The 26,881-nt window shown below is 43.2% G+C and overlaps 2 protein-coding genes across 6 annotated transcripts in view; one reads left to right on the forward strand and one right to left on the reverse strand.

Annotated features, from left to right (window-relative positions):
• The window catches only part of NGEF (neuronal guanine nucleotide exchange factor), a 48,130-nt gene extending 34,706 nt beyond the window's left edge, over positions 1–13,424 (reverse strand). The window contains exons 1-3 of one of the 2 annotated variants that reach the window (XM_063408058.1): positions 13,198–13,424; positions 5,506–5,563; positions 2,351–2,722 (exon numbers count right to left, since the gene is read on the reverse strand). In XM_063408058.1, coding sequence (XP_063264128.1) covers positions 2,351–2,618 — 268 coding nt within the window. In that variant the 5' untranslated portion in view covers positions 2,619–2,722; positions 5,506–5,563; positions 13,198–13,424. The remainder of the gene's footprint in view (positions 1–2,350; positions 2,723–5,505; positions 5,564–13,197) is intronic. The other variant, XM_063408059.1, reaches the window with a different exon arrangement.
• Positions 538–26,881, forward strand: NEU2 (neuraminidase 2). Of its 4 annotated transcripts, XM_063408062.1 has the most exons (4): positions 18,047–18,306; positions 20,211–20,315; positions 23,847–24,051; positions 25,771–26,881. In XM_063408062.1, exons 3-4 carry the CDS (start codon positions 23,851–23,853, stop codon positions 26,707–26,709), a joined length of 1,140 nt encoding a protein of 379 aa, XP_063264132.1. In that variant the 5' UTR covers positions 18,047–18,306; positions 20,211–20,315; positions 23,847–23,850; the 3' UTR covers positions 26,710–26,881. The 4 variants fall into 4 exon arrangements, with proteins under 4 accessions (XP_063264133.1, XP_063264132.1, XP_063264131.1 ...); XM_063408063.1 differs by lacking the exons at positions 18,047–18,306; positions 20,211–20,315 and adding an exon at positions 538–802; XM_063408061.1 differs by lacking the exon at positions 20,211–20,315 and having other exon boundaries at positions 18,052–18,306.

Below are 26,881 nucleotides of genomic sequence, written 5' to 3' on the forward strand. Positions count from 1 at the left end.
GTAAGCCAAAGCTGGGCTGGTGCAAAGGGTGCCTATAGAGAAGCCTTTTCCTCAGCTGGATTAAGATAACTCTAAATTGTTTTTCTGTGATCTCATTTCTTGAGTCTTTATTTTTCTCATTTTGTGTCCTACTCTGTCTTTTCTGTCTCTTTCTGCCTTCTTGCCTTCCCCTCCCCTGCCCTCCAGTTGTTCCCTGAGCAAAATAAGAACAGGTTAACATTTGAGCTTGAGTCACATTCTTGGATAGCTGCTGTTCAAACGGGTTGGAAGGCAGTATAAAACAGCTCACCCACCCCTTGCTTCCATCCATGTCAGCAAATGCTGTCAGAAGTTCCTGCTACAAATGAGGCTGGTTTAGAAGCCCCCATTGACCAATTTCAGGGAGAGGAAATGGATTCAGGGGAGTAGAGAGAGCAGAAATGCTGTTTGCACAATCCTAGCTGAATTTAAAGGCTGTAGCTCTGTGAAGGACTTGCTCCAGTTACCTTGGAGAAAGAACTATTGCTCCTAGCCCAGGTCTTGCTGTACAGACTGGACAAAAAACACGTTCCCAGTGTGTCTTGCTGAACAATTGCAGGCATGGAAGCAAAAGCCCTGTCTGGAACCAGTCCTGTTTCAGTAGTGGTAATACAGGGAGGGAAGTGGCAGAGAAGCACAGGTCAGCCTCGTGGATGCTCTAATGAATTGCCAAGAGAGAAGCCCTTCTCTTAGCTGGTCCTTCCTCAATGACACTGGCCAGACATACGGGGTGTCCTGCTCTGCAAATGCCCTGATGCCATGATGCTGCAGGTCTACGAAGAAGGTGAGTCCTTCTCTGCACTGGCAGCTGCAGGTCGCAGGGGTGAGGACCTCCTGGGCAGCTGTGGGGACGCTGTGACAGCCGGGAGCAGGAGGGAGGGCGGGTCTGTGCTGTGCTCTGCAGCAGTGCTCTGGGAGGCGGGGAGAGGGCGGCTGTGGTCTGGTCCTGCCTGCACCCGCAGGGTGGAGAGCAGCTCTGCTGTGGCATAGGCAACACTCAGTTTATCCACAAACCTCATTGCAATAAGTAGAATATTAAACAGGAGCTCTTTTCGGCTGTCTGCTTGGAAAATTGGAGAAAGGAGAGAGTTTCCCTTCTGTCCGTGCCACAGGGTTGAAAGGACCTTTATACAGCTGAAATAGCATGGCTCCCTTGGCGAGGCAAGCAGGACACACCTGTTTTCTTGGGGACATTCCCCACACCCCTTTTATTTAGGGGTGGAGGATGTCTGTTGTGTTTCTTTGGTTTTTTTTTTTCTTAAGGAGCTTGATCTACTTTCAGGAGCTGAAGAGATGGCTTTACTGCTACAAAACAAAGCAAAGCTTTCAGTGGTTTGCACAGCAGTGGAACATAAGCAGAGATGTATAATTTTGATTCATACAGCTATCCAAAGTTCATAGTCCAGTGCATTGATTCTGTTAGATTATAACCTGAAGATAGGATAGGTAACTTTGCTGTGAATGAGTTCTAAAATTCACATTCTCAAAGCACCTGGGAGATGGAAGCAAAGGGAATTTTCTATGTTCCCAGTTCCAGGTCTCTCTCATTTAGGACTTAGATTAAAACCACTTCAATTTCCTTCATGCAGTCCTGTTTCCAGTGCTTCTCAGTGTGTTGTAGTAGGTCATTTCCTGTCTCTCTCTTAATTTCTCTTATCTTTCTCTTGCTTCTTTCAGAGACATCTGCTCAGACAAGGTTCCAGCTCTGGAACCTGAAAGATGTCTTGTTCCAGCCTGGCCTTGCAGTCATGCTCTGTGCTGTTCATACTCAGGGAAAGCCAACCCATTCCTTTTCTGAATGTACGTATGTTCTGGATGGTGTTCCTGTTATTTCAGCCTCCTTGTTTAAAGGGAGCCTAAGAGTTTCTTACAGCTCTCTTTAGACCAAAGTAGCAGTAACTGCACTTTCACAGAAGCCTTGTTTCTCCCTTATAAGGAACCATTGCAATTTCCTCTGGTTTTGCGGACTGTTTTCTGTACTTTTGAATATGTCATTTCTGTATGCTAAAGAGTCCCTCCTTCATTGACAGCGTCATGTCTTTCTCTAAGTTATTTTTCTCTTACAGAGCAGAGGGGTGCCAGTGCAGAGTCCCACATACGTTTAGATTCTCTGTCATGAAGTATCTTTAAACATCCAACCATTTTACATTTCCAAGCTGAGAAAAGAAGGATGGCACTCCTCTGCCTGCTGTGCTGTAAGGCAGGGGTATTCTGTTAAGTGCTGACTCCTGAGCTGCTTTCTATCTTCCTGTCCTTCTTCTGTTGTATTGACTCCTTTAGGTCCTAATCTCACTGGAAAAAGAAGCATGATGCTGTTTGGGTCAGTACTCACCTGTAGCATGCTGCATGTGCATTGCCTCTCTCGAAGTCTTTCTTTTCCCTCTGTTGGGCAGCCTCATGGACCGGTAGTATCTGGAATTTCTTTGAATGGCAATGTAACGTGTGTGCGAGTCCCCCTCGGGCGTCACTGGGTTAGGGCCTGCTGACTCTTCCTCGCCTTCAGAGACCGAACCTGACTGTCTTGGTACCTGCTGAGAATGGCCCTGCCGGAGCCCGCCAGAGGAGAGCCTGTGGGTGGCTTCTCTCCCATCCTCATCCATGGCTTCCAGAGCCAGTCTCTATGGCAACCGAGACCGTGGATCAGCAGCAGAGCAGCAGAAGACAGGTAGCCTCCACAACTCCATCAGCTCTATCTGCATTAGAGCTGGAGACAGACAAAACAGAACGTAGCAGGAGACGAGAGAACAAAGTTCTAGTTAGTTCAGAGGCCATAGTCCATCATCTGCTTAGGATAACGGGAACTTTACAGGACTTTTTATTGGAGATCATTCTGAGGTCATCACCTTATGAGCTTTATTCTAATGTCCTGAACATGCTTTGATATGCTCACGGTTGTCATTGCATGATTATGACAGATGTTACTGGAAAAATGTTGTATTTTGGTTTGGTATTACTGGCTGATTTAGAGTGTATAACAGATAGTGGCCATATCCTTTTTAATGAGGGTGAAAATGTTATGGAATAGAAGGTAAAAGCTGAAGACAAAGCTCTATAAATCTGTCTGTTATCTGTAGTTCTCCATGTAATAGAAAAATTAATGCCTTTTATAGGGCTAGGTGCCTTCTAATACTTCAACAGCATTCACTCCTGCTGTGCAGGTAAGTGAAGAAAAATCCATAACTGTTGAGCATGGAGGTAGAATAGACAAGATTATACAGTGCAGGGGCTTGATTTGCTTTCTCAGGGTTCCCCTCAAGTGCCAGTGTACCTCCTCATTGACAGAGGGACTTCACAAAAATCCTCTGCTCTGTGTGTCAGTTTGTGGAGTATGCCAGGACTCCCAAGAACTTTTAGGAGGCACATCACAACAATGAAATGTCCCTTTATCCTTCAGCCTTTGTAGGATTGGGTAAAATGTGAACAGATTACTTAAGCATTCTCTGGTCCTTTGCTGAATTCTTTCAGCTGTCAAAGTCTTTCTGAGTATATAAAATAATTTTATGACTGATGGGGCTGTCATGAGTAGTAGAGAGAGATGCTATATAGGAGATGTGAATATAAAATTGACAGCAGGCTGAGAGAAGGGCATAAAACTGCTGTGGATTAGTTAGATGCTGTTTTAAGAAGTCACATGTATCACTGGTTTGTTATGTTACAGTATATCCAAGATACAAGATGGCTTAGAAAGTAGGTGTTTCAATTTTTAATGGGTCTTCTGCAATCTCTGTGAACTCATGTGTTCCACAGGTATTTCCCATGCTTGTCCCCAGGGTCACTCCAGCAGACCCTGGGACATCACCTGTGAATCCTCTGCTTTCCAATGTTTTTGAAGGCGCTATGATTTATCCTTCTAAAGAGAAGGTCACTCCCTGAAATCATGCACTGGGCATGGCCTTCTTGGCTCTACAGAGGAGAATGTGTGCTTTCTTCTTTCATAACCTGAACCACAGCATGTAGCTCTAAATTTGAATCCTGACTTCAGTTCTGCCTTTTGGACTGTTTGGAACTATGGTGGTTGCTCTGGGAGTATTTCCAGTGTTAATGGAAGTGTATGAAGGACGTATTTGTTGTTGGTGGTGTTAAGTTTGGCTTGTAAACTACTCCAAGGTACAGAGATTCACTAAGCCTGTGTGTTTTTTTGTGGGTGTGTGGAACAACAGAATAAAAAGAGCTGCTGTTGGAGACAGTTTGAAAAGAAAGAAGAGGCTATTTATTTTCCTGTCCTTTTCTTTCTGTTCCCAGACTAAATTCCCAAAGGCTTGATCCTTTCAACTGTGATGGAAGTATGTCTTCTAACTGGACTACAGTTAATATTACAGCTATAATCCTACTTAACCCTGAACTCTAACAATTGCTAATTTTTTATTTATTTCTCTTCTGTAGATTATTTTATGCCTTGGCACTCGAGGACATGAAACTGTAACAATCTCTTCTACGTCAAAGTTCCTCTGTGCTCCAAGTGGCCACCCCTTGTCCATGTGACTCAGACCAGGGCCTGTCTCTCTCATGACCTTTGCAAAGCTGATGTAGCTCATAATGCTTTGCAAATTGCTGCTGGGCCTTTATTGCAAAAATAGTTAAAGCTTTCACAGGAGCTGCTCACCAGACAGGAGTAGTTTCAAAACCATGTAAATGTCTAAAGGGATTATTAGGCAAAGAGATGCACACGTGTGCATGGCTGTTTTCCCCTTTCACCTACCTGGCAAATATGAGAGTGCATGGATGTTGTTGGGCTTTTACAAAGATACTTGGCAGAGAAGGAGCCCCCTGCATGGCCAGGTGACACTCAGCTGGGTCACCCAGAGACTTATCCATATGTTCAGTACCCCTGGCAAACCTGTGTGCTTATCTTTGCCAGATACTCCTTCTTTTGTTCATCAGAGGAGTGAAGGGTGCCAATCCTGAAAAATTAACTTGTTTTCAGGTTATCAACCAGTCCCTAACAAGCAAGATCCTTCACCAGAAGCAAAGATAGCAATGGGTGAGAGAGATACTTTCATGTTTTCCAGGAGAGGCAGAGGGGGTGCTCATTTAGTGTGGTGGTTATAAACATACTGCTTTTTACTTTCTTCAATGAAGAATTCAAGAACAGAATGCATTTCTGAAGTCAATACTTCTGATTTCAAAATTGATACTCCAAGAAAGTATTGAGAAACTGATATTTACTGACATTTACTGATATGTCAGTCAAATAGTCCTGACTTTTCCAGTTGTTTAGGTGTATTAAAAAACTAGGGATATGTTTAAAGGATGCATTCAAATTTAGTATTACATTTTTCTGGTAGCAGTCAAACTATTCAGTGACAGAGAATGGCTCAAGCACATGTGGACCTTACCTACCCTTGTCTGAGTGTAGAGAATTTTTGAAGCAGGTACTCGTCTCTGATAGTCAGAGGTAGGTGAATGCTAGGTCTTTTGTCAGGAGTATCCTTTCCCAAGTATATTCACATGCCACCTTGAAATCACATGGCTCGAGTCACCACCCACCTGAATGTGCTTTGCAGGCAAACACTTCCCTGGAACTCCTGGAGACCAAAGTAGCAGTCTGTAGGGAAAAGGGAAGGATGGCAACAGTGAAGCCAGCAAGCGATGCACAAACAGCAACACTAGAAATATGCATTTTGACTCACACATAATCCAGCCTCCAGGAATTTTGCTTATGTAAAATACTGGCATTTACCAGCAAATGCCATGAATTTGTACAAGAACAGCTGAACTGAGGGATGTTGGGTAAGATGCTAATATAAGCTGTAAAAGGTTCCTTGAACAGTGTGGACCTGGACAAATGGATGTGTGTAGGAAAGAGGGAGCACTGCTGCCTCTGGAAGGGGGGACCGGAGGTGTTTTCAAAGCTAGCTGTGGATGTGACTACTGTATAAAGAGAGTGGACTTAGAGGGATATGAAGGGTATCAGATGTATCAAAGGTGTATTAGGTGTAACTTCTGTTAACCAGCTAGGATTAATCAAAGTTAAGGATGCTTTTAGTAGCAGAAGCTGCAGACTGAGAGCTGAGATTGCAGCTGTGCAGACCTGCAGGTATTCCAAATGAGTTTATTATGGGCAGTTTGATGTGGGAGTCTGGAGCAGGAGATACATTCTGGCACCAGTTGAGCATCTCTCCCTCATCCCACGACACGCCAGGCAGGCACAGCTAAACGAATCGTGGCAGAGGCAGACTGTGTGGTCTGTCACTGGTGGCAGCCGTGGTGGGCACTGGTAGCAGAGGGAGCTGCTGGGGTCTGGCAGCCCTGGAAATCCAGGCTGGCTGCCTCAGCTGTTGCTGAGACAGGAGGGGTGCAAATGGTGTTTGAGCTGCTGGAAAGAGCCACCTCCTTCCCTGCCAAACCCACGGCTCCACATGCCCTGGCCCCTCTCTCGGTGGCAGTTTTCCAGAGCTCCAGCACAGCAGAGCAGGATCCAGCTGGATCATGGATTCTATGCCTCCCTAGTACTTTGCTGTCCTGGATAATGGGCTATTTTGGTGTGCCTGGTGCTGATCCTGATCTGACATCCTGTGCCTCTGGGAGGATTTGTTCTGCACTCTCTCTTCCACTGCCACAAGGCAATCATTTGTGTGGGACTTATTTGGCTTCGTGCTCTCAGCCTTCCCTGTGATGGAAGGGGTGCAGCAGGAGACTGGTGGCTCTCCTTGCTGGTGAATCCAGGCCTTCAATAAATTCCTAATTCCTCTTTAAAGTGGGGAGGTGTATTTGCTGACTGAAAAGTGTTAAGTACTGTAATAAGGAAGTTAACACAAGGATTTTGAAATGAAAACTGCTCAATTTGCTGATATTATACAATGCTGTTGCCCAGCCTGGGAGAGTAATGAAGACTGCTTAATTAAAACCAGAGACAGACTGAAATCTCCAGCTGTGTGACTCAGGGATGTTTCAAAGCAGAAAATAACAGGTATGACTACAACTTGACTGAATAGTTTGCCTATATAGGGACACGCAATCACAGAAGAATTGCCCTTGTCTGACTGTATAATGTGTCCCTACCACCACCAGGAATAAAGATAACAGTATTGATGTGTCTGACTGTCCACTCAAATATGCAGGTGGGTGCTCTCAGCACACAGGGCAATGAACCCCTACTCTGAGTTACCTAGTGCTGTGTTAGTTTTGCCATCAGCTCAAATCCATCCACGGCTGGATGCCTCTTTAAATGATGTCTAGCTCCACATAATTTTGTTTTGGGGCTCAGTGAAGAAATTGCTGTCTTGGCTGCAGCGTGTTTGTGGAAAGGCAGAAAATCTTATAAGCTTTTCTTCCTTTTTTATGTGTTGAATTTGTTTCAAGCCCTATGATATAGGTCTATATAAAAGCCCTATTAATGACTCATTTAGAAGGTTTTGCACATTGAATATAGGAATGCACCTTTCATGTATATTTGATGAACCAAACAGAGCTCTTTTAAGACAAAATTTTGATTTCAAGCCCTTATAAATAACATGGCTCCTTTAATATTTCTTCTTCAAATACTGTCTGAATGTACACGCAAATGCCAATTTAGCGGCATCTTAATGGTTTCATTTTAAAATGCTTTTCTTAAAGTCTTGTGCAAACCAAAACCAAACCTCTGTCTCCCACCAGCAACAGTCCCCCCATTACATCCCCGCTAATGTGTTAGGCAGTGACTTTTGTCCATCTTACTTGTTTTTTACTTGTTTTTAATTGGAGCGGAATGTCATCTCTAAACTCTTTCGCTCTGCATGATAACGAGGCAAACCCAGCTCTGCTGGTATGCAGCACAGTCCAAAATCCAGCAGCAGGCCTTACTCATCGGCAGCCGCTCTTGCTCACGCGGGTGCCAAACCCTTGAGGAGTGCCACATGCGAGAGGACCCTGACACAGGCTCTGGGCTCTGCACAAGCTCGGGCCTGCATTTGCATTGGGAGATATTTCTGTCTGAGTCAGGGGAATAGTAACACCCACAGATTCAGCCCTAGGCTCTGGCAGATTTAGCTCTCAGCAGATGCAGCTATGAATTCATTTAGCCTCCTCAGTGGTTGAGGCGAAGGCACAGATTTGGAGTCAGTGTGAGTGTGGTGCTCTCACGTGTCCTGCTGAACCACTCCTGCCCCAGGGGATTGACTTCCAGCAGAAGGATGTACGGGCATGGCAACATCTTACCCTAAAGCTCTCACAGCCCTCAGCTGCCTGACTACACAAATATTTATATTTTCATTGTTCCTGATAGGGATTGCCATCCTTGGAGGCGTTTATAATCCTGACACTCTCTATTAGGTGATGGCAAAAGACAGTGAAGCACATGTCCCTGTCCAGAGAAAGGTACATGACAAAGGAATTTCAACTATTTAGGTGCAAGGCCAAGGTATTATTTGATTAAGGCACAGAGGTGGAGACAAATAGGTGGAGCACGAATTAGATTGACCAGAGAGTAAGACATGGACCAAAGAGGTTCACAGCAGAAGCCAGAGAAAATTAGACAGTCAATTTGGGAATGTTGGCTGAAAGAATATCAAATAGTTTGACCCAATATATTTCCAGAAATTAAACATTTTGTACTAATTTTGTAAATAAGATTGAATTCTAGACTTACCAGAACCAAACTACAACAACTCCGATTTTGAGATAGTCTTTCAGCTGAGGAAGCTAACATAATGGTTCTATTGCCATGATTTAGTGCTGGTACCTTATTTATAGCAAGCAAAACCAAGACAGAATTATATAGTTCATTACACTTGCGTGACAAAAAAATCCTTTTTGTCTTGCACATATGTTACAGAGAACCTGTTTTAGAAACACTTCAGAGACTAAAAATAAATACATTGGACCCATATAATAAATCCTCTAAACCATGTGCTTTAGAAACTCTGCGACCAAGTGAATGGGCATGGAGAGAGAAACCAGTACATTTAAAGTGGCTAAAAATGACTCAAATGTTCTCACTAGATCTAAAAATGTTTCCGGAATTATGTCCGGCATTGTGGGTAGTTCTCTAGATAAAGGTAAACCATGTGTCCACAGGACCACCAAATAAGTGTGTTCTACAAATGTTACAACACATTTGTTGTAACAGAAGAGGATACATGCCTTCATACAATTCCCTCTGCATGAAACATGGGCTATTTCACTACTTTGTGTAAATTAACTAATATATAAATCAATATATACTTAATAACACTAAAAAGCTGCGTATTTTTCTTCTGCAGCATAGTTTATCTTTCTTACTGTTTATTGATTCTTTATGATTCAAGAACAATAATCTAAAAAATGTGCTTTCTTATATGCCAGTACTAATTGTCATCCCTGCTCAATCCATGCAACTCAGGGAGTGGTCCAGCCCAGCTGCACCAAATTCCATTCTTCATCCCCTGGGTCTCATGTGGTAGATGTAGCCATGGGCAATAGCTAGGGTGTTAAAGAATTTCACCTCTGGAGCTATGCTACATGTGTATATGTACATATACACACATATATAAACACACACGTTCTCTGCAGCTGTGTAGAAGGTAAACCATACAGCAGAGCACAAGTGGAAATCTACAAACTCTTCTGCTTTTTATTATAAAACTAATAAACCAAAAATCTGATATTATTCCTATTCCTTTCCTTAAATTATTACCCATACAATGGTGAAAATGCATCTTTGCTTGAAGATTTTGAGAGACTCCTGAGAAGTAAAATGTATAAAACTGATTCTTGTTCATCTGACATCACAGACATCACGGATACCTCCCTACTAACAAGAATTCCTGCCTCTGGAGGAAGACCCCTTTCCTTCTTCCTGCTGTTTATGAAATGTTCTTGCCATTGATGCCATCCCATTCCTTATTTCTGCTGAGAAGATACTAGTGAAATTGTTGCTAAGTAGCTGTGGTTGAAAACTCATGAGGTTTTCCAGGCTTATCTATGGGGAAGGTGAGTGAATAATTAAAACCCAAATCTCTTCATCTCCTAGTCTGGGTGAAGTACACAATTATCAGCTCAGGGTTCAGGGGCAAATTGCAGGATGTAGCCTCAAATCAGGAGATACCCATGTACTCTGCAAGTACGTACACAGGAAGGCTCTCAGCAGTTTGCCTGATGATCTCCTGTTTTGCAGGATTGCATGTGGGAGTTGCAAGTCCTTGTTCCTTGTTGTTTGTTCTGTTTGGGTTATGTGAAGCCTTCTAGCCATGGCATGTGTATGCAATGTAGAACTTACTTAAAAACTTGAAGGACTGAGGTATAGAAGCTTTAGTCTCTGATGAAATGATTTAGTCAAAAACATAGTATGAGAAATAAAATCCAAGGTGTAATGCCTTGCTGAAATCAGAGAGGTTTAGTAATGCTAGGACAAAGGAAAAGGAGGATTAACAGATGTCTTGGTTGAAGCTTTTCAAGACAGACTCATTAGTAAGCAGACAGACCAAATGTCCCTTGGGCAGATAAGACCTGTGCTGCTTTTGGGGAAAGATATAATGATGCCCACTTCTATTTCTAGATTTGCTGGCTATGTATTAGACACTTATTATGGAAGAAATGAGCATGGGTGGTTGTTTGAACTGCAGAGAGGTAAGAATTCATAGGGTTTTTCATTTGAATGCTTCCATACAGAAGCACGGACAGAGAAGGATAATTTTGTTGATCAAGAAATAGTAGAGTTCTTACTTTTTCCTCCCTTGGTGTTTGTTGGGTGGAGGGTCCAAGGAGTGCCTGTTTGGTGAACCTACTTACAAATGTGTAGCTGCAAGGGAGTCAGAAGTCAGCTAAGACATCAGAATCCTGTTAGGCTGGTTACTGCTAGTTTGAAAAGCCAGGCAGCTTTGGAGTGCTGCCATGCTATCCTTGTCAACTGCATCAAGATAATTGCAGCTAACTTCAAACATGACATAAGCTGATTCTATTCTTACAGCCTGTTGCTCTGAGTTTTTAGTAACTCAGGAAAAGCACTCGATACACAACTTTGGAAACTCATTAGCAAACAGCATTGACAGGTGCAAATGGCAGTTTTTAGACCCTGGCGGGAAGAGAAGCTTGCTGGACCACAGCTCCCAGTGCAGAGCAGCCTCTTCTCTCCCAGTGCTGGGGGACTAGCCTGGGGCTTAGGCAATCAACCCCAAGCCTCACCCACTTGCCCCTATTTTGCCAGCTGCAGCTCTAGCCAGCATGGCACTGTAGAAAAGGAGGGACATGTGCAGTGCTCTGGCTGCATGTGTACCCACAGGGAGTCTACATCTTCTTGTCAAATTAGTGCCCTGGTGTCCGCAACTGCAATTCTGTACCTCATTTTACCCAAGCGCTGGGAAAAGTTAGCAAAACTTTCCCTTCTGGATCTTTCCTTCTAACAGCAGTTTTTACCCTCTTCTTCATTCCCAGTTTTTAAGCACAGAAAGATGAAGGCTGGGATGAGGGTAGTGAATCTCACAGCTGTGGCATGGGATCAGGTCCTGGGAGAGTAGATGTAATTTCTTAGCTCTACTGCAATTCCCTGGGCAATCTTGAGCGTGTCAGTCTTAGTTCCCCATTTCTGAGTCTTAGCTCCCCATCTCTAGACTGGGAGTAGTATATTATAGTTTGTGAATATTCCCGCATTTTCCTATAGTTCTTTTTCTTCTGAGTTACTTGAGCAGGAGCTCAATGTAAGTGCAAGAACATGACATGAGATAACGTGATGTGTTCAGAAGAACTCTGGAACATACTGTAATCAAAGGAAAAAATGAACCAGTCTGAATATTCTCTTGGTTTTGGTTATTTTTCATTTGATGTTTACTACATTTCAAAGTCTCCAAGTGAGAATCAAGCATCTTGTCTAGGTTTCCAGTTCCTCAGTGGCCCTTTTGTTCTTTTTAAATTTTATTTGAGCTGACTGCAACTGCTCCTAAAAAGGGTTCTTGTTTAGGAATTGCTCCCTTTTGGAACAGCAAAGTCCAAGTTTTGCAGATTGAGTAACCCACTTGACCTGTTTTTTCATAGACATCTGTTTCCAAGACGATTTCACATAGGAAAGAGAAAGGCAAGAGGGAGATGAGACTTCTAGATTGTTTCAGGCTTTACTGAGTCTTGTCAGTTTTCCTTATTTTAGATATGACAGGGCAGTTTCCATGGGGTTCTGCTTGGAAACATGAATTATTTCCTCCAATAACTATTAGAGGGAAAAATGATAATTGCCTATAGAAATCATAGAACAAGCTACTTTCAAAAGGAACACCTGAGTGAAATCCCCAGACACTGGCCACATACTCAGAGACAGATGAGGGTAATTATATTGTTAAAGCATTTTACATTGTCTTGCAAATGTCTTTGCCAAAATATAGCAGTGCGAGACAATAGGTTCTATGGGTCCTTCTTGTCTGGCAGTTACTGTGGTGTTTCACACATACTCCTGTATTTACAGTTTTTCTTAAAGTAAATTCGAGTTAACAGTCCCAATTTGAATCTGTGGAAAATCAGCCCCGAATAAAATTCCTGTCTCTTAAAATGGATGCCAGCCAATTAGTACTTCTTTCATGTTTAGCAAATTATTCTAAATAGCTTTCATTATTTTAGTGCAATTTCCTACTTTCAGCTAGGTCTGGAAGTGACAGCTCCATTATAACGGTCAAACTGTTGATAGCTTAAGATCAGAAGAGCTAGCTTGTTCCTATGAAATCTGAGTCCTTGTTTACTTTGTACGTTTAAAAATATACATAATTGCTGGGACAGAGTTCACAGCTACACTGGATTCCTCCTGAGAGTGAAAGGAAAAATAGGCTCAGGGGAAGGATCAGCCTGAAGTTAAGAGGAAAACAGGCTGTTTTTCATATTTCCTGTCTTTATTTATATATTTTTTTAAAGCAACATCACACGTAAACGTTTGACAGGAAAAATCACAACTTGTGCTGCGCCTGGAAAAAGACACACAGCTTGGTTGATTTTGGAATGTTTGCTGTTCAGTTGGTCACATTAATGCCATTCTGTGCACGCGGGTTCTCCCCTCTGACTAGGCTTCCTCCCTGTGGGTGGTGGGTTTTATGCCTACCAGGTTGTGCCAGTGGTGTCTCTCCTCTCTGTCAGCCAATATTTCAACAGTGCCACAACTGTGTTCTCTCTGGCTTGCACAGGACTCCTTCAGTGTGCACTCCTTCAGTTCTTTCTTGGGCCCTGGATTTGTGCCTTTGTTTGCCACCTGAGGTTTCTTCCTCAGGCAGTTCTTCTTCCAGCAACCCCCCAGAACAGGATTTTACTCACCTGACACTCAGGGGCTGAGCCAGTCTCTCATTTGCCATCGGGATGAGGTATGTCCAAAAAGTCTGAATTAAACTCCTCCAAATTGTTAGGGATTTGCAATTCAGTTGTGAATCCACAGGCAGGTATGTCCTATAGAAGTTTTCTGTCCTCCAGTCCTTTCTGTCAGTTCTGCTTGAGAGTAAGCGTCCCTCAGATTTTGTTTGCTCAGTTTCCAGAGTCACAGCAAACACAGTTTAAAGGAACAGCTTTCTCTTTACCCAGATAAGTTAGTACAAATATGCCCTGAACGTCCTTTGCACTGCTTGTGCCAAGGCTTAATGACAGGGGATTGTTAAACCTCCTGTATAAATCTTTAACAACTGGGCGAAACTTCGGTCCAAATCTGCAAACTCAGGTGGAAACAGTAAATAGTATTTGCTTCCATTTTTAAGGCCCACTGGCTGAGAAACTGCTCTTGCTTTACATTATTTACAGCCATTTGAGATGAAAAGACCTACATGTTTATGACTATTTTTAGATAGCCATTCTTAATTCCATGTGTGTTCACATACCTGGGCACTGGAGTGGATATAGCAGAGCCAGCCTGGTTTTATTTTAAGGCTTTTTGGATCACTTTAAATGCCTGTGATAATTTTCCGTCTTGAAATAATTTCTTATTACCAGGCTACTTGCTTGCTATGATTTGAATGTCCCTCTTCTGGGGGCAATTTAGGCCCAGTGCTTCAAAAGAAGACAAATAATAGTGATTACTTAGATCAGTGCTACACCTAGGAGAGAAATTTCCCCTCATCCTCAGATAATTCACTTTGTATTTTTAAGACTGCATTTGGATTGACTTTTACAAAAAGCATCACAAAGCCTGCTGAATTTGATGCTAATCCTTCCTTTGGGAAATAAAAACCTTTGGGTTTTATTTTCTTTTTTAAGTTCACTGACCTTGCCAATTGTTTTGTTCACTTCAAAATATTTTAGCTGGTCACAACATTAGTCTTTTTAAAATGCATCTGTATGCCCAGCCTACTCTGTAGAAGATGTTCACTGAGTTAAGCCTTGGTTAATCTGAGCTCAAACACCACAGAATCATGGTCACCAGTGTCAATGTCCCTTTATACCAGCTGAAGGCCTGGCCTGGGCATAGAGGGCAGCCAACAATCCTGTAATGATTAATCAAGGTCGCCATCAGGCCTGTGCACTCCTGGTCTGAGAGTTGGCACGACTCAGGAATGCTGGATGCAGTGGAATTTGGGCTCCTCTCTGTTGCAAGAGTTGCTCAGGGTGAATCTAGCCAGCCTTGTGCTTCAGACTTGCTTATCTGGGTGTTCAAGCACTGCAGAATACATGAATCAAGGAACTTTGGGGGTTTTTTGCATTTTCCAGTCATTAAATAGCTGTAGTGATTCCTTCTCAGTGGTGTTATTTTTTGGTTTTTTTTTGTTGGTTTTTTTGTTGTTGTTGTTGTTTGTTTGTTTGTTTGTTTTGAGGGCTAAATAAATCCTGCTTCTACAATCCTCTTTTTGTATTCAAACCTTACCACCTCTCTTCCTTTGCTTCCCATTGACTCTGCCATTCATTTTGTTAACAAAAATAAACTGTATTTTCTTTTTTTTTCCAAGTAGGCAAAGTAAATGGAGAAATGGTGTAATGTGTATAATAGGCAGGCTGTTTATTGGGTGTTGTCTCTCACGGGGTGATGAAGCTTTCCTGTGACAAACCCATGACTCACCATGGAGTGTCAGAAGGCTTACAGGTCTGCTGTGGGGTAATACTGCTGCCCTTTGAGTTAAGGGAATATTTTTTTGATTTTGTCCAATTTTTTCCACAAGGTGAGGAAATAAATTGTATTTACTGTGAGAGAGGCATCTGCAGCAGGATTCTGTGCTTACTCCTCCTGATGGAAATCAAAAGTAATGTAAGTGGAGTCAGTGGAGTGTGAAAGAATACAAACCCAAAGAGTACCTGCTCCTCCTGCCTGCTGCACCTACAGTTGATAAGGATAGTGAGGTGCTGGTCTCAAATGTGCTCAGAGGCTCTTTTCCCTAACTAGAATTGGCATTAAAAGAAAACAGTGGATGTTTTCTCATCCAGTGGACCCTGTTTCCCAAAGAGCTCTGCCATTAGCATTTGCTTGTTACATTCATAATTATTATTACTTTGGTGTTTTCTTGCTTGCCTTTTTTTTTCCTTCCCAGACAGAATAGATTTTTAGTCAAAGCCCCAGTCTAGAGGATTTATCTTCTACACCAATGATGCCATGTTCCCCAATGCCTGGAAAGCAGTACATCATGTTTTAACTTAAAATTGCTGTACTGTGTAATTGCTGCTTCACATGTCTGACCCCACAGACCTCTTGATTTGAACTATGGCTGCCTGACAGCAGCAGCTAAACTGTACAGCATAGCAAAACCACTGAATTACCTGAGCCAGCCTTGCCTTTCTAATGATGCTGGGAATCAATGGAATCAGGTTTGAGCATTTTGCAAGGGAAATATACGTTGACAATTTTTAATGGACTGCATGTCACTCACGAGATGTGCCATCTCTTGTTTTCCTGCTAATTTCTTTTCACATATGCACATGAGCATTAGCTTCTGAGTCCTTTTCCTCCATTTGCAGCTATTGCCATAGCTTTCCTAAGAGGTGGCACCTAAAACTGAACACGGTCCTCCAAATTCAAATGCTCCATTGTTCAGGATTCTGTCATTATATTATCTTCTGCATTATTTTTATATCCTCTTATTAATGCACCCACACACCCTATTTGCATTTTTTAACCTTTTTAAAAACGTTTTCATTACAACAATCAGATGTAAGGGCAATGAAGTGAGCGTGGAACAATAGAAGTGAAGATTTTGATCCTTCTCAGACCTAAACCTGTTTTAAACTTCAGTGGTGACACTGATTTTGATTTACACAGAAAAGGGAAGGATCAGGCTGTACTTGTCTACACTGGGATATACATTTTTGATAGTTAATAAGGAACAGTTTTGTGAAATAGTTTCAGAACGCAGCATGTTGTTTGGGAAAAGCACTTTTTCTTTTATCAGAAAGGAGGGGGTTTGCAAATAGAGGTCTGTGCTGCAGGCTGGAGGCTGCAGAGCAGTACTGGGGCCTGGATGCTGGCGGTGGTGTTGGTGGCTGTGGGGAAGCAGTGCAGGGTGCCCACATATTGATTGTGGGACTGTCCTGCACAGGCAGTGGGCTTCACTTATTTTAACCTCATTGTAGGGCTAAGCAGCACATCCTTCATTTCAGGAGTAGATTCAGCCTTTCTAGACTGTTAGCTTCTGCACAGACTTGTCTGATACTGACTGGTCCTGGGGAGTGTGTCAAAGGCAGGGCACCCCAGCTGGCTGCAGGGGAATGTGTGGAATCTTACTTAGAGAGGAAGAGATGATAAGGGAAGGTGGGAGGTGGCCAGAGGCAGAGATACTCTGCCATATGCAGGCTGCCACCATAGCCCATGGAACAATTGCAACCATACCAAGCCACACTTGGGACTTCCACTGAGAAGAGATGGACAACCAGTTTCTAGCTGCAGCTGGGGAACCTGATTTCTGTGAAAGAAATGAGTATTTATGGGTTGTCTGGCTGCAGAAGCCAAGTGTGTGACTCAGAAAATCACCTGAATAATACTGCTGCTAGCCAGGGAGAGGAAAAAAGGTAAAGAAATCTATAAAGCAATCATTTGTGTCTTGCTTTCTGGCAGACTGCACCTTAGCAGCCTCTTCAATGTCCTTCTTCCTCCATCAATTGCTTCTACTTTACTTGACTCTATTTTCCCCAGGAGCCACTGTTAAATGTTAGTATCTAGTGGATATCAATGCCATTGTCTCTGGAGGGACTTTCCCTCACACTGTTATTTGATGCCAGGTAATGCAGTGAGATACAAATGTCTTTAGTCTTCTCTTGTGTGCCTCAATTAAGACATAACTTGCCCAGTTAGACAAGGTTCATGAACAAGGGGTGTGGTTTTATGATGCAGATGCAATGGTGAAGTGCTAGGCTGGGTGGTGAGTCTGCTCCTCCTGTCAGCAGCTTCATGCTCCTGCTCCAACTGCAGATTCTGCTGCTTGATGAACTCTTGCTGACGCAGTCCAAGACAATGATCCAGCAGAAACTGTTCACTTTTTTTTTCTGGATTAGTTTGCTGCCAGTCTGATATCCTCTGATGGCTTGCCAAGGTAAGGCGAGGATTCCTGCTGGCACAGGAAAGGCTACAGGGTTGCTCAAGAGAAACAGAGTAATATGGAATCATTACATTAATTTGGTTGGTCAGCTGATTGGTTGTAAATTCACACTTTGCAGCTTCCTATTTGTCTTGCACAGATCAACCACAACTGCTGTCAAATGAGGAGACTTTTTTACTCTTTTTCCATGACTAGCAAGATCTCTTCACAAGATTGTTATTCTTTCAGATCACTTCAAAACAAGAAGTATTAATGGCAGCAATGGAAACTCAGTAGAAAAGAGGGGAAACCAAGGGATGCAGCAAGAAATGGGACAGCAAATGGGATACTCCTGTCATCTCTGACAGCAATAGCACAATGTAGTTGTGAAATTATTTGCTTGGGTACTTGCAACAGATGCAGGTGCTGACTCTCAGCCAGCCAGGGCACAGCTAGGAGGAGGGGTGCTGCTGTTCCTTTCTTCCTCTGGTGTGACCTTAGGCTTCTACTCTCCTCTCTGTTTCCCTGCTTGGTTCCCCCCAGTAGCTCCTTGCCTGCAGCTGCTGGGATAGTTTGGCCTCAGAACAGTTCCACAGAGGCTCTGGGAGCTGCACCTGAATGGATCAGCATGTCATTCTGCATTCCTGCCTGGACACTCCTGTGTTACCCATTTCTTACCCAGAAAGAACATCTTGATGGATTGGAGGTGTGTGGAGCCAGAATGTTAGGTTATCACAGCACCACCACCTGTTGGTTATAACAGTTTTGTGGGTTGTTGAGCAAACTTTCCCAGAGTTCAGTACTCCGAGAGAAAGCACTGGGAGTGTGCAGCCGTAGGAACTTTGCTTTCCTCAGCACCAGGGGAGTTGAGCACCAAGAAGAAAGACAGCATGCTGAAGTGTATAAAGGCAAAAACTGTGCCACGGTGTGCCAACTCATGCAGGTAGAAATATGTTGCTTAATTACTATGATAATGTAAAAGTCTTTCCCTATTGTTTGTCTGGCTCACAAGGAACCACACCTTATATGCAAAACAGGTTTGCTATTTAAATGTAAGCTTGTGTTTATATGCTAGCTTTTTATGATAGCTTTTTCTGAGGATCCAAGACAGCTGGCATTGCTGCCAACAAATAATTTTGCAGGTTGGAGACTACTTGGTAAGAGCGTGGTGAGCCTCCCTTTTGTCTAATCCAATAGGAGTGCTTTTTGGTTCTGTTTGTTTTTTCCTTTTGACGTGACTTCCAGAAGACACAGAGTAAAAAAGGTATTTTTCCTTTTTTTTTTTTCCTTTTTCTTTTTTCTTTTTCCTTTTTTCTTTTTTTTTTTTTTTCTTTTCACAACTGTGGATATTGCTAAGAACTAAAAAGGTAAATACAACATTTTGTAGGTTCAAGTAGGAATGCATTTTGTGTATTCCTTCACCAAATATACTTTAAGAAAATACTGCTGCTTCATGTAATTCCTCTCTCCTGCTAAGAAAACCTCCCCATTAAGGCACAGGAGCTACTGCCGAGCTGAGCCACAACAGTTTGAAAGAAGACCCTGATTGACTGCTTAGGAAAGCGTGTACTGGGGAGATGGAAAATCCCCTTGTAAATGTGGTGTGAAGTTTTTACCACATAAACTTTCTGTTTCTACTGTGGTTAAAAAGTTTAGTTGAATTGGCTGCTGGATTAAAGTAATTCCAGTTTTGTGTCTTTTTCAATTTTCAGTTCTGAATGGTTTAGTTTGTTTAAGGTTTATTGTTTGACAGTTTTTGCTGATAACAACTTTCTGACTTTACATTGAGGGTGATTTAGTAGATAAATAAATGTGTGTTGCCTGGCTTGTTAAGGAATTCCATAGCCTAGATTTAGTGTAGTGTCTGGTCTAAGGGCATAGGCAGGATGGAGATGGAGTGCTCTGATGCTGGGCTTTGGCAGAAACAGGCACAGTTGTGCTGCTTAGGAGGGAGGAAAACTTCCATGCAGGAGTACACTGTGTAGCAATTATTCTAGAACCAAGCTGGGTCTTCTATTTCTTAGCCCTATACAACTGGAATGTGACTACTTCTGGGACCCCTCTACTCAATATCCCAATGGAAGTGTCTTATTTCCTTTTAAGTGAGACAAGGAGTGTCTTTTGGCATAATGCTTGGTTGACTTTATACATTTGGAAAACACTGTTAAGTCCAGGTCTGATGTTGAGTAGAGAATGACCGGTCCTGGTTCTTGTGCTTGCCTTGAAAAGTAGAATTTTAGTTTAGTTTTGCACATGACTCTCTCTGGGTTTTTCGACTGTGTTTTTTCCCCCAGACTCTCCCTGAATGGGTTGGAGAGTTCTTTTGTGACCTATCTGAAAACATTCAAGAACAAGCTACCCACTGCACAGAGTGTAGAGCTCTCTGACAGGGACCAAGGGATCGAGTTCAGCATATGACCTCATTTCTGTTGGTTTGTTTTAAAGACATGCTGCCATTTCACCTTGGTTCTGATCATGTTCAGAATAGGTTTTTACAGAAGCTGAGGCCAGTGGAAACGTTATGCTTTTTACTCACTTGCTTGGAGAGGATCAAAGCAAATAAACATGCAATGGCTCATCCTGTTCCAAGTCCATGTGAGCTGCCTTGAATGTCAGAAGTGGAAGGAACAAGTTCCCTCTCCTGGTGTCTACCAGCACCTTTTCCTTACTGCCACTTGGACTACTTCCAGGCATTAAATCCACCATAAATTCACTTGTTGACAACTGTTACTTCTTTTGACTCTTCTGGTGTGCTGGAAACAGTCTCTGCTTTGGAAATCATTACAGCTGTGTAACTTGTAAATGATGAGTAATGGCTTCCTCCAGTTTAACTCACCCTTCTCTTAGTGTTTCCAGTGTGCGCATCTTTCCCTGTCTGCCCAGTCCTGCCCAGAGGTGAGGTATTGCATCTCAGTGCAGCAGCTTCCCTCGTGCCTTGGAGAGGAATTGCAGGTAAACATCAGCCTCCCTGAACAAGACACTTTGCAAGGATAAGCCTGGAAAATAAATTAAAGACTCCAGTAAATACCAAAATGCAGTAGAGGATTGGCTTAATGGCTACATGTTAAATTTCCCTTCTCCTCACTAGCACTCTGTCATCCAGAAAAAGGTGACCAGCTATGTTCTTTTCTCTTAGGAAAAAAATTACTACATCCAGTTCCCCTTTCTTACTCCTATAGTTCACAAAAGTATAGCTAACTCTTCTCTCCAAGGTTGTTGAGTGGATACAGGTCTGAGAAACTTTTGTTTTCATGTGTACAGCTCTCCAGTCTCCTGCTTGTATTTCAGGCCTTTGTATTCCCTTAAGAATCTTATCTTAAGGGAAGATAAGAAGCTTATCCTTTTTTCCCAATGTAGCTCTTAGTATTTCAAAAGATATTGCTGTGATCTTTGTTTTGCCCATGTCCTTGGGGTATGCTGGCTGCAACACTCTTTTCTTCCTTGCAGGCCAGCCAGTGCTATTCCAGCAGGGTTTAGGAACCTAGCAGCATTGTGGACACATGCATCCCCTGGCAATGTAGCCTTGGAAGGACTAGCATGTGTGGTCTGAATTCCTGCAGTCCTGGAGTATGAGCATTGGAACACTTTTCATATGGCTGTGCAGTCAATGATTTGCCAATTTTACTTCTTTTTTGTGCACGAGGCTCTATTAGTGGGCATGCATTTGAATACAGGTTGTGGTCAAAAGAAAAATCAATTCCTTTCAGTTGGCTGGACAAGTAACTAAAGCAGCACTATTTTGCTTTCTTTTGAGATATATATATATATTATGAACTTTAAGCTTATTTAAAGATCCTGCATTTTTGATTCTGTGTGAAATTCAAACTGCTATGACTCAATCTCTGCCTGAGAATCCACATGGGAGAACATAGAAGAAGATGAATACTGACTTTGTGTGTTTAAAAAAGGATGGAAAAGTTTCTCTGCAGATGGATACATAGCATGTATATATGCATACAGCCATAATACCTGCACTGTGTGTAGAGAGTGTATGCACAAGTGTATATACACACACACACTCACAGGTATCTCTGTTTAGTCCCTGGATAGATGGAAATGTCACTTGATTCTAGTATTTTCCTTGATTATTGTTGCTGTGTCCAGGAACCTCAGGCTTGTTTCTATGGCAGCTATTCCCAGTTCAGCTATTGCCTCAATCCCCATTTGGCAGTAAGTGGAAGATGTTGTGACACTCACAGTGAGCATGTCACAGAGGAGCTGAGAGTGTGGGCAGAGCTGTGTGCAGGTGACACGCTCAGACAGGAGGGACATGGGCAGCAGGCTGCAGCACGGCCTCCCGTGGCACTGGTCCCTTGGCTTTCCATCAGGGGCTTCATGGGCCAGCCCAGATCTCTCCCTCTCTCCCTTTCTTCCTCTCCTTTACATTTTTTTTCCTTTCCTTTCCTTCCCTTCCCTGCTGCCCTGCTCTGAAGCAGGACTGCAAGATCAGGATGGCATCATGAGCAGGAACACTAGGGAACCTGTGCTGCACTAGACAGGCTGACTAATCTCCCTTTAAATAATCTCCCTTTAAATAGTCTGGAAGCACACTGGTGAGTTTCTGTTTCAGGAGCCATAAATAGCCAGATCCATGCTGGTAAGTAGCAAACAGCACAGTTATTTGTTCTGGGAAGGTCTTGCTATTTCCTTTATGTTATTGCATGGATAGCTGTGATCTGGTTCTGGTAACACTCTGTACAGAAGTGGTGCTGCTGCCTTTCCTCACACTGCTGTATCTTCTGCAACAGTGAGGAGGGAGCAGCTGCTCCTGGGAGATAATCTGCCCTCTCCAGTGCCTTTGGATCAGAGTGGCAGTGGAGCTGCAGCTTGCTGTGGACTGTAAGCTGGCTTTAGCTAGAGCAGTGCAGTTCACACCCCTCTGAGCAGTGCTGTGAATTCAAAAATCTCACTGATATTCGTAGCATCATAGCAAGGAATATTTGAACACCCACTGCCTAGCTATGGATCTGGATAGAGTGGAATGTATGGTCCTGTGAGCTAGCTAGCCTTGTGCATCAGACTTGTCTGGAGGATAAACTCAATTTGTCTCTGTTTTCCTAACTCAGAAACAAACACTGTAAAAAAAAATATTCTTGACCAAGTCTATGTTAGTTAGGCTAACTAACTTAGCCTAACTAATATAGGCAAATATAATCTTCTTCAAGATGGACGAGTGCAAACTATTCTCCAGGTATGTACAAGCACTCTGAAGCTGCCTCCATATCTGGTCCTGAATTATCCAGGCAGCCTTCAAGAACATCAGGAGCTCATCTGTGTCCAGTAGCTACTATAGCACTTGCCAAAATTTAGGTAAATAGGAGAATCCTCAACAAATAGGGCAGCAAGTCTTGCCTCAGTGAGGTAGGAGGCATTTGAATTTCTTACTCATAGTGTATTGTCATCTTCTTCCTGCCATCCTACCCACTCAATGCGTCAGAGATCTAAGGCTTGATTTTTTAATATTTTTTTTTCTTTTTTTTTTTCTTCCCCGCCTTCTCTGCTGAGCAGGGAATATCCAAGCCTTCAGTTTGTGGTGCATCATGTGAGATTTTTTTTTCCTTTTATATATATATACACATTTTTTTTTTTTTTTTAAATTTTTTTCCCCCCATCTGCTGAGACATAATTCCCTCAATCTACTGGCTTTTTTACTGGGGTGAGTTGGCTCAGAGGTGCAAGAGGACAGAGGGGCAAGGAGGTCTGAAGAGGGGAAGAGAAGACATTTGGGGGCATAGCACAGAACAATTACACAGAGGAAGCTTCCTTAAATTGTCCCTCGTGTTTGCTTTCCTTCATAACATTGCTTTTAAATCATAGTAAAGAGGACAAGGTTTCTGCCTGGTCAGAAGTTCCATCCCAAGTGATGTGACACCATTCAGACTGTTCTTTGATCTTATGGAAGGAGGGGTGTTCTTTTCCTTTCCTTATTCGTGGTCAGTGCTTGCCATCCTCAAACTGAGATACACCTGGGGCCAGGGATTGCTTCGGTGTGTAATTTATATGGGATTTTAATCTCATATTTGGCAAAGCAGAAGTTCTGTGTTGAGTTTGGGATACATCAACAGAGAAATTATTGGTCTTCAGAGGGAAAGTACTAGAATGCCTTATTATCAACAGTCTTCTGAATTAGAGTAAACAACAACAACAACAAAAAAACCCCAAAAGACCCCACCCTGAGCATTTAATTAAAAAGACAAAACAAAGCACAGCTTTTTCATTAACTTATTTGGTGTACTTACCTTGAGACACTCCAGTCGGATCAACCAGGCTGTTCCTGAGGTACGTTTGGCCTAAGTTCCAGCTACTATGCCATGCATAGGTTCTCTTTGGAAAAGCAGGAGGAAAAGACAAAGCTGAAATAACAGAAAGTATGTTTCTATGCAGGACAGGTCCCACTAAACAGAGAGAGCAAAAAGCAATGAAATCTCCACGATCACACTTTGCTGGGTCAAGATGCAATGTGCTTTGTCCTCTTCCCTCTAGCACAATGGCCGCGTTCCCTGTCCTGGAGCAAGAAACGCTATTCCGGAACGGCACCTGGAGCTATCGGATCCCAGCGCTGCTGTACCTGCCGCGGTTCAGCATGATCCTGGCCTTCGCCGAGGAGCGGGAGGACCCGGTGGATGAGCACGCCAAGCTGATAGTCATGCGCAGAGGCATGTACGACCCAGCCACGCAGCACGTCCAGGTACAGCGCTGGGAGGAAGCGGGGACACTGCCCCCCTTCTGCCCACCTGCCCCCAGGGAGATGAATGTACTTGCCCTCTTGCTGTAGGGACAGGGCAGCTTCTCCTCCCCAGGTACAGGAGACAAATCTGCCTATAAATAATGCACATCTTGTTATAAATGCTGGGGTTCAACCCTATGGGCAGCTGTGGGGGGACCAAAATGGAGTAGATATTCTAGGGGTGGCTTTGACCCATCATGGCAGAGCTGGGGATGCAGATACAGAGGTGGGACAAAGGTCCTGTTGTAGAAGGAAGAATGTGGTGGTGAGGCAGAAATACCTCAAGGAAGAGGAAGAAATGCCCCAGCGATGAGGAATAGTAAATTAGCAATCAGTGACTATTCTTTCTTATTTTAATTCATCATTTTAGGACTAATTTCTGGTTAAAAAACAATTGAGAATAGCCAGTCTCCCCATGAAAAAAAAAAGTGTCTGGTTTGTTGGTGCTAGTGAATTGGCTACCTTATTAATCTACCAGTTATTATAAACAGTTATGCTGCTGGGTCGCTGGGGGTGGTGGAAACTCTATTTATAGTAATTCTTTGCATATGCAAAGGCATTAATGTATTTGGGGGAAAAAAAGTAATTATATTTTTCTATTCCAAACCTTTGTTGGTCGCCTTAGATTATAGGCTCTTAAGAGCTGGAGTCTGCCTAGCAGAAGCAGCCTCTGAGCACACCTGCAGTGTCATACCATTCAGGTAACATCTTGTGTAACTCCCTGTAATTCAGTTAGTGGGGTTCAGTTGGTCATAAACTTAGTAATTTGTGTTCACATGCTAGAGTTTCTTAAAATGGAAATATTAAATTTTCAATAAAAGTTAATATTAGTTGGATAGAAAAAGATAAGATTTGAAAAAAAAGGCTAATCAGCAAATCAGGGCAGAAAAGCTAATTAATATAATCTTACTGGAAACTACTGCTTTGCTTACCAAGCCAATAACATTATGTAGTCATAGTTTTCTAATTGCAATGCTAGTGTTAGAAACACGATTGTGTTATGTGCTATTCATTTGAGGAAAACAGGGCTCGCTGTGTAGTTATACCAGCTCTGTGACCTATTTTCTGGGTCAGACAGCTCAGGGTCCAAATCTCCACACCAGAGCCACACAATCAGCCCTAGCAAGGTGCCTCAGTGTAGGCTGGGTTGCCCATTCACATACATTCACATCAAAGTGGAGGAAGAGGAGCTTGAATGAAAAGAGATTTGTCATCATCCAGGATGCTTGAAAAGGGCTTGGGTTTCTTTGTGACTTCCTAAAAAACATTGACACAGCACAGTGTCTGTACTAGCACGCTGTGACCACCAGGCATGTCTGTGTTCCATATATATATTTGTGAGGATTTCTGAAAATTCAGCTGCTGTATCTTTTTAAAGGGTGTCATCAGCCACCAGCTGCATTGAGACATGGAGCTATCAGTTCCTCAAGAAGTAGTAACTGAAAAGGACATACCCCACATGCTTGCTGAAGTGTACATGCTTTGTGTCATCTAAATCATTTTGTCTTGCCTTTAGTGATGCCAGGTTATTGTCTTCCTATTTCTTGCTCTACCCATTATCCTGTTTCTGTTCCTCCCATGCTCTTCTGTAGCTTTTATCCAGACATCCTTGCACTGTAATGTGGGTCTCTTTGTAACAGTGTGTTCCATTCTTGTCTCCCTTCCCACGGGCCCTGGCAGTGGAGAAGGATGGAGACCCTTGTCAGTGCACAGCTGGAAGGCCACCGATCTATGAACCCCTGCCCGGTATACGATGAGGTCTCAGGGAAACTCATCCTGTTCTTCATAGCCATCCCAGGAAAGACCTCTGAGCATCATCAGCTGAGGACAAAGATCAACATGGTACGTCTCTGCTACGTCACTAGCTTGGACCAAGGACGCACCTGGAGCGCTGCCCAGGATGTCACTGACAGGACCATTAGGAATGAGTACAGGGAGTGGGCCACATTTGCCGTGGGGCCGGGTCATGGATTACAATTGCTCAATGAGGCCCGGAGCCTTGTGATTCCTGCCTATGCCTATCGTATCTTGGATCCCAAGCAACACCCCACCCCTCACGCCTTCTGCTTCATCAGCTCTGACCATGGGACAACATGGGAGAAGGGGAACTTCGTGGGGGGGGAGAGCGCGGTGGAGTGCCAGGTAGCAGAGGTGTATACCTGTGGCAGAAAGGTCCTTTACTGCAATGCAAGGAGCAACTCGGGAGCCAGGGTCCAGGCTGTCAGCTACAACCATGGGCTGGACTTCGAGGGAGGCCAGCAGGTTGAAAAGCTAGTAGAACCTCCCTCTGGGTGCCATGGAAGTGTCACTGCCTTTCCACCTCCCCCGGATGTCAGATGTCAAGATAGTTGGTTACTCTACACTCATCCTACAGACCCAAGGGGTCGAAAAGATTTAGGAATTTACCTCAACAAAAGCCCTTTAAATCCTGCACACTGGACAAAGCCCAGCATACTCTTCAAGGGCCTGTGTGCTTATTCGGATCTGCAGTACATGGGTATTGGGCCCGATGGCTCACCTTTGTTCTCCTGCCTCTTTGAATATGGGACCCACAGACAATGTGAAGAGATGATTTTTGTCATGTTCACCTTGAAGCAAGCCTTTCCTTCAGAACACTGAGCCTCAAGCCTTTCCATCAGCATCCCTCCAAAAACCATCTCTGCTGATACTTTTTACTGTTATTTCTCATCCCTCAGTAAAAGGTCTTTTTTTACTCCTGCTGCACACATAGTTTTGTGTTGGCTTGTTGTGTCTGTAGATTGTGAAGTTCATTAAACACACCACAACTTAA

This window comes from Prinia subflava, chromosome 11 (genome assembly GCF_021018805.1).
Source record: "Prinia subflava isolate CZ2003 ecotype Zambia chromosome 11, Cam_Psub_1.2, whole genome shotgun sequence".
Lineage (NCBI taxonomy): Eukaryota > Metazoa > Chordata > Aves > Passeriformes > Cisticolidae > Prinia > Prinia subflava.

Excerpts from the sequence above, each read along its gene's own strand:
- NEU2 (XM_063408061.1), top strand. The coding sequence starts at position 18,254 with ATGCTGAAGTGTATAAAGGCAAAAACTGTGCCACGGTGTGCCAACTCA. Across the intron at positions 18,307-23,846 it reads CGGTGTGCCAACTCATGCAG|CACAATGGCCGCGTTCCCTG; the intron begins GTAGAAATATGT and ends TCTTCCCTCTAG. Across the intron at positions 24,052-25,770 it reads CAGCCACGCAGCACGTCCAG|TGGAGAAGGATGGAGACCCT; the intron begins GTACAGCGCTGG and ends GGGCCCTGGCAG.